The following is a 9,798-nucleotide window of genomic DNA, read 5'->3' on the forward strand; positions in this document are numbered from 1 at the left end:
GGTTTTGTGTTTTTGCAGTGTATGAGGCTAAACGGATGTAATAATTACTGAATAGTGAATAAAATATGTTTCGTTACGTATTTTGTTGTCTGTGCATTCCCGGGTCAGAAGCTAACACTGTTTGGAGGCCGTGGCATGGAAACGTTCAGGAACTGATGTTGTGTTGGACATGCGTGGCGCTGTGGGACTGAAAGCATTTAAAGGAGGCAGAGCAGCTTCAGCTGCCACACACTGAGGCTCCAGCCTGTGGTTCCACAGTTAGCTGGAAATAATTTAACCATAACGCGCCTCTTTGTTAATGACTGTAGGGAAAAATCAGGTTTGTTCCTGTTCATGTTGATTTTTCCTGAATAATTGTTTTCCTGTTTGTCATGAAGGATTGGTTTAACGTTTTGTTTCAGTGAAATTTCATTCAGTGAGTTTTCATTTGTGTTAATGTTGTGCAGGAAAATGAATCAGTCTGTCAGGGTTTAAATCTCTCTGTGTTTGGTGCATTTCTCTCATGCCTGTGAGTTTTCTCTGGTTGTTTCTGCTGAACCTCAGTTTGTGTCTCTGCAGCACAAAAATGAGATTTTAAACCTGGAAAATGAAGAATAAATCTCTGTTGTGAAGATTCCTAATAATTTCTCACTGAAACAGTTGAACCTCGATCATTCACGTTCTTCGTCTTTATAAAACTGGAGAGGTGATGAATGTTTCCCAGGTTTCATATTTCACTCTGAGCGCCTACTTTGACATCGGCCCGTTTAAGTACGGCGTCTTCCTGGTTATCATGTGTGTTTATATGTTCATTATCGGCTCCAACGTCCTGCTGATCGCGGTGATCTGTGTGAACCGGAGCTTACATGAACCCATGTTCCTGTTCCTCTGCAGCCTGTTTGTGAACGAACTGTTCGGCAGCTCATCACTGTTTCCCTTCCTGCTGGTCCAGATCCTCTCTGACGTTCACTCCGTTTGTGCTCCGTTCTGCTTCCTGCAGATCTTCTGTCTCTACATGTACGTAAACGTTGAGTTTTATAACTTAGCCGTCATGTCTTATGACCGATATCTGGCCATCTGCCACCCTCTGCACTACAGCACACAGATGTCCTTCAGCATGGTGGTTAAGCTGGTGGTGCTGTCATGGTGTCTCCCCTTTGTTGCCATCGTGGTCATGATTTCGCTGAATGTCTCCTCTGCGCTGTGTGGGAACGTCATCGACAGAGTTTTCTGCAACAATTATTACGTTGCGTCGTTGTCCTGCAGCGGAGCGATGGCCAGTAACGTCTACGGACTGGTCTACACCTTCTCTGTGCTCCTCAGCCTCGCCGCGCTCATCCTCTACACCTACGTGAAGATCCTGCAGGTGTGTTTTTCTGGATCCAAACAGACGCGGCAGAAAGCGATCAGCACCTGCACACCTCACCTGGCCTCGCTCATTAACTTCTCCTTCGGCTCGTTCTTCGCGGTGCTGCAGAGCAGGTTTGACATGAGCAGAGTTCCCAACGTGATTCGTATTATTTTATCTTTATACTTCGTCACCTGCCAGCCTCTTCTGAACCCGCTGCTGTACGGACTCAAACTGAATAAGATCCAGATCACCTGCAGAACTCTTTTCTTTGGTCAAAAGTAATCTGCTCTTTTTGGTGTTCGTTTATAATGTTGAGCTTAATACCGAAATAAAATTGTAATCATATAAATGTCAATATTCATAAACTGATTTTCCTTGTAAATGTTTCTGGAATAAAACAAAATCTTGATTTTAAAAAGAAAATCCATCTGCTTGTATGAAGAATAACAGATAAAAGTATCAGGTTGTTGCTGATCAGATGCATTGATTAACTGATAATCATCAAATAACCGGAGTTATTATGAATAACAGCAATGACTGTAAAAGCAACTGTTGCTGCTCACCAGTCTGGGAAGGGCTAAAAGGTCATTTCCAAGCTATCTGAGCCAGATTAATAATAATCGATCAATCTTCTGTTTATTTTAAAATCTCTGTCCATTTAAACACCAAACAGCTGAATCATCTCCTTCGGGTCTGAGATTCCAGCAGCACAAGTTCAATTTACTGTCATCACATTTCAGCAGTGAGGCAGTTCAACGTGTTTTAGTGGTAAAATCACAATAATTATGAAACAAACATTGTACGTTATGAAATAATTATCCAGAATAATTATTATTATATTAATATTCTGTTTACCAACAAAGGAAACTCTAAACAGGTGAGGTTTTAACCTTCAGATGGGATCAGATCCCGACATGGAAACCACAGCAGGGCAGAAAAACGACACACCGCGAGTCCGGTCCGATATCTGGACAAAAGGCCCGTTAGTCAGTAGATGGATACCCAGCTAGCATTAGCCTGGCTAACAGGGGACATAGAAACCTCTGATAATAAGAGTCTTATAAGTGACGGTGGCAAAGGAAGGCCAAACTGAGGGAAAGCAAGTTGCATCTCGTTGGGTTTAGCATCAGTGTAACGAGTCACGTTGTGTTTGAAAAGGCCGGTTCTTTGTCCCTGTGCAGACAGATTCAGGGTGAAGGACTTCATTAACCCTTCAAACACATTTAGACTCAAACGTTTCTCTCTCTTGATGAGCTGCTTGGTGATTTACTGTCTGATAAACTAGATTTCTCCAAGATGGCTCAAACTGTGTGATGTCTGCCACCTCTTACTATTTCATCTCCTCTCTTTTCTGTTACTTTCTGCATGAATTTTTCTGCTAAATGGTATTTAATTCTTTCCAGGACTTTATCTCGACCAGCGGTCCCCGACCCTGGTCCTCCAGACTCACCGCCCTGCAGGTTTTAGGTGTTTCCTGGCTCCAATTCAGGCGACTTTAGTTGACAGGTGGAATCAGCTGAATCAGGCGTGTTAAAGCATGCAGGGCGGTGAGGAGACGCTGATCTGGACAAACATGTCTGAAGTTTGAACAGACGTTCAGAGGCCAGGAAACAAACGGACCTAATTCAATTTCATTTTAATGTTATGTTTGGTGATTTTTGTGTAATGCCGTCCAGCCAGTTGGGCCTTCATAGAGAAAGACATTCAGGAAAATATTCCAATACTTTGAAAACTGTCACACATTGAAAACTGTCACCCACCACCCTCCACCAGTCATCTGTTTCCTTAAATCAAAACATCCACAGACGTTGTCAGATATGACAGAAATGCTGCTGGAGGATCTTCTTACTGTTCACATAGCAGAGATTTACCTCATTTCCATTTAGGTTCAGGGTTTTACCTCTGTGTCATGAGAAAAATCATTACCAAATTATTAGAGGGATTCAAAGTTTGGCTCTGAAAATGTTGCTTTATTATTCATGTTAATTCTAAGGAACAGCTAACTCTTAAGAAATCATTTCAAATTGTTTTCATGCTTCCAAGAAGGTCGTTTTGTTTCTAGATGAGATTCATTCCTAGTTTTCCTTTCACTGTCCTTCATAGTGTAGATGTTCTTTTATTACACTTTATTATGTTACAACATTGTTTAAAAAACAACCAAAACGCAGGTTAAAACGAGTACAGATGACTATTTAACATTCTGGTTCACAAAGCTTTTAAATCCGCTTAAAAACTCGAAGCGGGTTTTCTACAATGAAAGAAGAGAGTTTTACAAGCCAGACGTATTTTTCCCAGTTTTAGCCCGTACACAAGCGGGTTAAAAAATGGCTGACAGGTGACAAAGTACAGAGATAAAACAATACGCAGGACAGCAGGGAGTCTGCTCAAGTCAAACCTGCTCTGCAGAATCTCAAAGAAAGAGCCAAAGGAGAAGTTCAGGACTGACGCCAGGTGAGGCGTGCAGGTGCTGATCGCTTTCTGCCGCGTCTGTTTGGACCCAGAAAAACAAACTTTCAGGATTCTCACGTAGGTGTAGAGGATGAGCGCGGCGAGGCTGAGGAGCACAGAGAAGGTGTAGACCAGTCCGTAGACGTTACTGGCCGTCGCTCCGCTGCACAGCAACTTTGTCACATAATAATTAACACACATAACTCTGTCGATTACGTTTCCACACAGCCCAGAGGACGCGTTCAGTGAAATCATCACAATTATGTTCAGCAGAGGAATGAACCAAGAAAACAGAACCAGCCTGCTGACTTTGCTCATCTGCATCTGTGTGCTGTAGTGCAGAGGGTGGCAGACGGCCAGATATCGGTCATAAGACATGACGGCTAAGTTATAAAACTCAACGTTTACGTACATGTAGAGACAGAAGATCTGCAGGAAGCAGAGCGGAACAGAAACGGAGTGAACGTCAGAGAGGATCTGGACCAGCAGGAAGGGGAACAAACCCAAACTGCCCAACAGTTCGTTCACAAACAGGCTGCAGAGGAACAGGAACATGGGTTCATGTAAGCTCCGGTTCACACAGATCACCGCGATCAGCAGGACGTTGGAGCCAATAATGAACATATAAACACACATGATAACCAGGAAGACGCCGTACTTAAACGGGCCGATGTCAAAGTAGGCGCTCAGAGTGAAATATGAAACCTGGGAAACATTCATCCTTAATAACACAATCAGTTTTTATGAGATAAAGACTTCAGGTAAAGGAAAATTATCCAGAACCGTGAAAACATGCAGAGATATTTTCCATTCCTCCCTGTTCCAGTGAACGTTACGTCCTTCAACTGGTTTCCTGCAGCTTCAGGTTCTGCTCTGCTGCTTTTAAGAGCTTCAGTTTGTAGTAAAACACACACACTGCTACACACCTGCTCTGATTGACAACAAGGAGGGGGCATGGAGACCAAAACGTTTCAAAGATTGCACACGTTTTACAGCAGGTCAGAAAGCATCCAGAAAGTTTGGATGAGCGGCTAACATCCAACATGGATCATGTTAGCCTAGGCCAACATGTTGGATCAACTTCCAAAACTTCCAAATTGTATTTGGAAGTTAGTGGAAAAGTTTTTCTTGGTAACGATGTCATCAGGTGGGATCTGAACAAATTCTTCTACACTAACTTTATATTTTGGAGGATGGAGGTTCTCTCTGTCCCCACTGATCCTCAGTTTTTTACGCCACATCCACAAACTACGCTGTAGAATTTCCCATGGAAAACGTAACTTCAGTTTTATCTATAGGTTTTAAATGAATGTGGTATAGTTTACCTTCTTTCTCTAAAACTTGTGAAGAGTTTCCTCTGGTTAAGTTTTTAACCAATCGATGTAATCGGTGTGATTAAAGATAAATACCTGGAGGAGACATTAGTCCTCTAGTCCTGGAGATGTTCTTCAGGTGACGGAAGGCCGACTTTGTGACTGTCTTTATGTGGTTCAGGTCTGAGTCCAGATTTCGGGCTTTTCAATCAAAAGGACAAACTCTTTGTATCCCCCTCCCCCTAAAAAAGTTTATTTTAATTTAATGTTTTACAAGGATGTTGTTTTTTAATCTCTTTAGAGAAATAAATGTCTTTTAGGCTCTGTTTGTACTTTAAGATGCATTCTGCTCTCAGGGTTTTTTATAATATAGCTGGTTCTTCATTAAAAAGTGCAGATTTACAGAGAAGTTGTGAACATAAGACCATGAAAGACAAAAGTTTGACTTTTGTTCGGACCTTTAACTGGGAGGAAATGTTCGTAACTGGGAACTGGATGAGTTTAACTGAAAACTCCTGGTTTAGATGGAGACTTTCTGATGTATGATGAATTAAATATTCCTGAAAGACGGTTTGACTTAATTTTTCTGACAAATTTCTGTGTTTTTTTTTTTTTTTTTTTTTTAAACAAAAGTGTTTCCTCAGACTGTGAGTCCGATCTGGACCCGGGAGGATAAACTGGTCCTGAATGTCCTGAAGCCGCCCTGCGGGGCCCATGGGGACGACAGAGTGTCCTCTCTTGCTGCTAATTGTCCTGTTGGTGTCCAAAGCGCCACTTGGGCAGCATCCTCTGGGAGCCAACAGCCCTGCTGGGGCTCGTTAGGGTGAGATGACACAGTAAACAGGATGCAATCACACCAGTGACCTCCGACTGAGACCCAGCAGCTCAGAGTGGAAAGATCTGATGTTTAATGTGCCAGGAAAGTTACAGAAACTCTGACCGTGTCCAAATGGAAAGAATCAGTTTCTCACAGTAACTGGTTTTCAAACAGCTTCAGTCATTGGATGATCGCAAATCTCAAATTAATCAGAAGATTCATGAAAATATGAAAACATTCACTGCCTCCTTCTCTAAGGCTGTTTCCACCTGATGGTCCGGTTGACCCGGTTCTGTTGGGACCAGAACTCCATCATCTGCTCCACCTCCAGCTGCTGTGGCTCTGAGTCAAACCAACCTGTTCCCCTCCTGGCCTGTGGGGGCGCTGCACCAAGAACCACTGAAGGAAACGACACAAAAACCTCTGAAGACACTGAGAGCAACTTCCTTCTTCACCAGATGGAAACAAGATGGAGGTGTCAGATTTTAGCGGTTGGAGGATTTCTCTTTAGGCTAAAGACCAGGAGCCATTTCTGCTGCTAGTGCTAGGCTAGCACGTTAGCTTTGGTTGTATTTACCCAGATTTCCTTGCGTTGCAGTCCACTTCCTGCTTTTGGAGCGGTCTCCGGTCCGCTTGCCTTTCACATATCAAACTGAACCAGAGTTCACTTCAGTTGAACCCAAACTGAGGTTTGGAAGACCAGAGGTCAGAGGTCGATTAATGTTCACACATCACCAAACGGACCGCAGTTTGTAAAAAAGAACTGGAGTTGGATTACACCAGATTATGAATGATGCACCCTAAATTAGTCACTTTAGGCCTTTTTCCCGTTGGGTCGGTGCAGATCGAGCTGAACGCTGGTCTGGCGTTAGCTCTGTTCCCCTAAAGAAAAACAGAAAACTGTTCCGGGTTCGAGCTCTGAGGCGATGTTGGTGAGTTAGTACGTTCTCCCTGTACCTGTACGCCTTTGACCCGCTTCCTCACAAATATGAATATTAGATGAACTGCCTGAACCCAGAAATGATTTCTACATTTCACACTACAGTAAACATTTCATTTCCTGCAGTTATCTTCACGTCACAACTAAAATGTGTTCTGTCATTGTGCACAACGAGGTTTATTAGCTGCTGTAATGTCAGATTTAGGATATCTCCCCAGGTTTAAGTGGGTTTGGACAGAATCTGTTTTCCACAAACTCTGAGAAGCTATGACAAAGAGAACGTCCTGAGATGACTCGGCATCTTTTGTCTTGACCAGTAGAGCTGAATAAATATCCATCCATCTTCTTGCAAAAAGTTTAGTAATGAATCTAAAATAATACAGTATGGACCAGAGCTGACTGGCTCAGGTACATTGAAGCAGGGGAGGTGATGACAGAACAGGAAGCAGATCTGAAACAGCCAAAAACTAAACCACCACTGAAAAGAGCTGAACAAAGAGAAAAACCAAATACTAGAGCAATGCAAGGAACCGTAAACAACTGAATATGAAAAACAAAGAATGGACGTTAATAAAAAGAAATACAAGATTATGATAAGATTACTAATCATAAAGCTTTGTTGCCTAGCAACTACCAATATTATTTTTGGAAACTGATTTCAAATAAAACTGGAAATGTCAAAATTTCAAAGCTTTTATTTTTAAGAAGGGTTTTTTCTTTTCAAAAATTCTAATACAATTAAATGTAAAGATGATGTAATTTGCTAGTTGAGATGAATTTTATGAAGTTTTATGTTTTGTCAGGCCTTTCTTCCTCTCACAGACAGAAGCCTGAACTAAAATGAGAACATCTTTTGTCTTCGGTTGATGTGCATTTTGCTCGGTCAGATGAAGTAGATGGTTTCAGAAACGGTCTGTCAGCTCTGCAGTGTCTCCTGGTTTTAAAACACAAGAAGAAGAAAACCAACAATCCGTTCCTCCAGACGAACGTAAGAAGTTTCTGTCATGGATCCAAGACAGGTGTGAAAGTTTTTGTCATTACATCAAACTGCTTAACACTCATGGAAAATGTTTCAGTAAAATATGGATTTTAATTAACTTTTTTAAACTTTCCATCGGCAGTTTTAGTTTCTGTGTCCACTGTTTGGTTTTATTGGACCCACATTAAAGTTTAGTCAAAAAGGAATCTGAAACATTCATTCAGAATTTTAATTTTATTGCTAAAGGCTAAAAAAGCTGAATATTTACAGCCATTTACATTTATGCAAGAAGTTTATCATCAACTAAACTATTACTGAACAGCTGTTTGCATGCATTTCTTATTTTTGTCAGGTTGATTCCATACATGATGGGACTGAGAAGAGACTGAAGAATCACAAAGTACAGAGACATGAGGATCTGCAGCCCGTTGGGTATGGAGACCATGTTGAATCTGCTCTGAAGGCTTTCAAACAAACAGCCGAAGGAGAAGTTGAGGAGCGAAGCCAGGTGAGGCGTGCAGGTGCTGACGGCTTTCTGCCTCGTCTGTTTGGAGCCGGACAGAACAACGCCGAGGATTTTAGTGTAGGAATAGAGGATGGGCAGCAGCGGGACCAGAACTGTGATTACAGTACCAAACAGTCCGTAAATGTTGTTCACGCTGGTGTCAGAACACGCCAAGTTCACAACCAGGTAGTTACGGCAAAACGTGCTGTTCAACACGTTTCCACACAGAGTCAGACGGACGGTCAGCAGCAGAGTGATGAGAAACTTCACAAAGGAGTACAGCCAGGTCAGAATAATCACAAAAATAACCTTATGATGCGTCATTACGGCGTGATACTGGAGAGGACAGCAGACGGCGAGGTACCGGTCATAAGACATGACGGCTAAATTACAAAACTCAGTATTCACGTAAGAGTAGAGACAGAAGATCTGCAGGAAGCAGAGCGGAGCTGAAACGATGTGAACGTCAGAGAGGATCTGGACCAGCAGGAAGGGAAACAAGCCTGAGCTGCCGTACAGTTCGTTCACCAGCAGGCTGCAGAGGAGCAGGAACATGGGTTCATGTAAGCTCCGGGTCACACAGATCACCGCGATCAGCAGGACGTTGACTGCAACAATTATCAGGTATAATACCACAGTTATCAGGAAGCACAAGTACCGCCATCTTCCAACGTCCACATACGCTCCGAGGACGAAATAAGTCAGAGCTGAAGAAGTGGAGTTCAGCATGGCTCATTCAGTGAGAAAGCAAGAAAAAGAAATTGATGAATTATAAGTCTAATTATGCCCTCTGCATAATGAGAACAAACACATTTAACTTCTTACAAATTCTGTAAAACTGGAAAAGAGCAAGTTAAAAACTGAGTAACAGCATCATGAGCTGAACTCCTTTGTTTTTACTCATTTAGTAAATGAGGAGCAGTCCAGGTGAGCTGAACCTCAGTCATACTGTTGGCTGCCTCAACGCCTGCAGCTTTTTATTTCCTCACACTGAGTGATGACCAGGCCCATGTTGTTCTCTGATTGCCTGGTTGCATTTATTCCCAGAGCAACGCAACATTATGGAATGAAACCATTTTATGTTTCTGTAACTTTACTAAAGGAAAGGCAAATTTCTCTCTGTAGCACATTTAAGACAAGACAATGTTTAATGTGTTATGTGTGACGGTGCGTTAGTAAATTTCCACCAAAAAACTCAAAAATTCTGTGATTAATCTCAGATTTTCCGGAAAAAAAAATCATGGAAATTAACTCGTTATTTGTAGCAGCAAATTGTATTACTGTTTGTTTGTTTTTCTGATTAAATATGTTTTGATGTTCTCCTTATGTCACCATTAAAATGTCTAACTCCAGTGGTGAGAAATGTGGATTTCAGGTTTAATTTTCCCCCTGTTGCCATGGTGAATCTGCTCCATTGATCAGGTCTTAACTCAGGCTGAGCTGAGTTACCTGGTTGACATTCTGAA

General features: G+C 42.1%; 3 protein-coding genes across 3 annotated transcripts; 1 reads left to right on the plus strand and 2 right to left on the minus strand.

Annotated features, from left to right (window-relative positions):
• Positions 1–595: 595 nt before the first annotated feature.
• Positions 596–1,753, plus strand: LOC106914269 (olfactory receptor 10A6-like). The gene has a single exon (XM_014980953.2). It carries the CDS (start codon positions 689–691, stop codon positions 1,610–1,612), a length of 924 nt encoding a protein of 307 aa, XP_014836439.2. The 5' UTR covers positions 596–688; the 3' UTR covers positions 1,613–1,753.
• Positions 1,754–3,279: 1,526 nt separating this feature from the next.
• Positions 3,280–4,628, minus strand: LOC106914268 (olfactory receptor 10A6-like). The gene has a single exon (XM_014980952.2). The coding sequence runs from the start codon at positions 4,496–4,498 to the stop codon at positions 3,557–3,559; it is 942 nt and encodes a 313-aa protein (XP_014836438.2). The 5' UTR covers positions 4,499–4,628; the 3' UTR covers positions 3,280–3,556.
• A 3,479-nt stretch (positions 4,629–8,107) lies between these two features.
• LOC106914332 (olfactory receptor 10A3-like) lies at positions 8,108–9,061 on the minus strand. The gene has a single exon (XM_014981062.2). The coding sequence runs from the start codon at positions 9,059–9,061 to the stop codon at positions 8,108–8,110; it is 954 nt and encodes a 317-aa protein (XP_014836548.1).
• Positions 9,062–9,798: the final 737 nt, after the last annotated feature.

This window comes from Poecilia mexicana, unplaced genomic scaffold, assembly GCF_051168715.1.
Source record: "Poecilia mexicana isolate PSO_F unplaced genomic scaffold, ASM5116871v1 scaffold_13, whole genome shotgun sequence".
NCBI lineage: Eukaryota > Metazoa > Chordata > Actinopteri > Cyprinodontiformes > Poeciliidae > Poecilia > Poecilia mexicana.

What these genes read in the sequence shown, in the direction of transcription:
- LOC106914332 (XM_014981062.2), bottom strand. Translation starts at nt 9,061, where the DNA reads ATGCTGAACTCCACTTCTTCAGCTCTGACTTATTTCGTCCTCGGAGCG.
- LOC106914268 (XM_014980952.2), bottom strand. Translation starts at nt 4,498, where the DNA reads ATGAATGTTTCCCAGGTTTCATATTTCACTCTGAGCGCCTACTTTGAC.
- LOC106914269 (XM_014980953.2), top strand. Translation starts at nt 689, where the DNA reads ATGAATGTTTCCCAGGTTTCATATTTCACTCTGAGCGCCTACTTTGAC.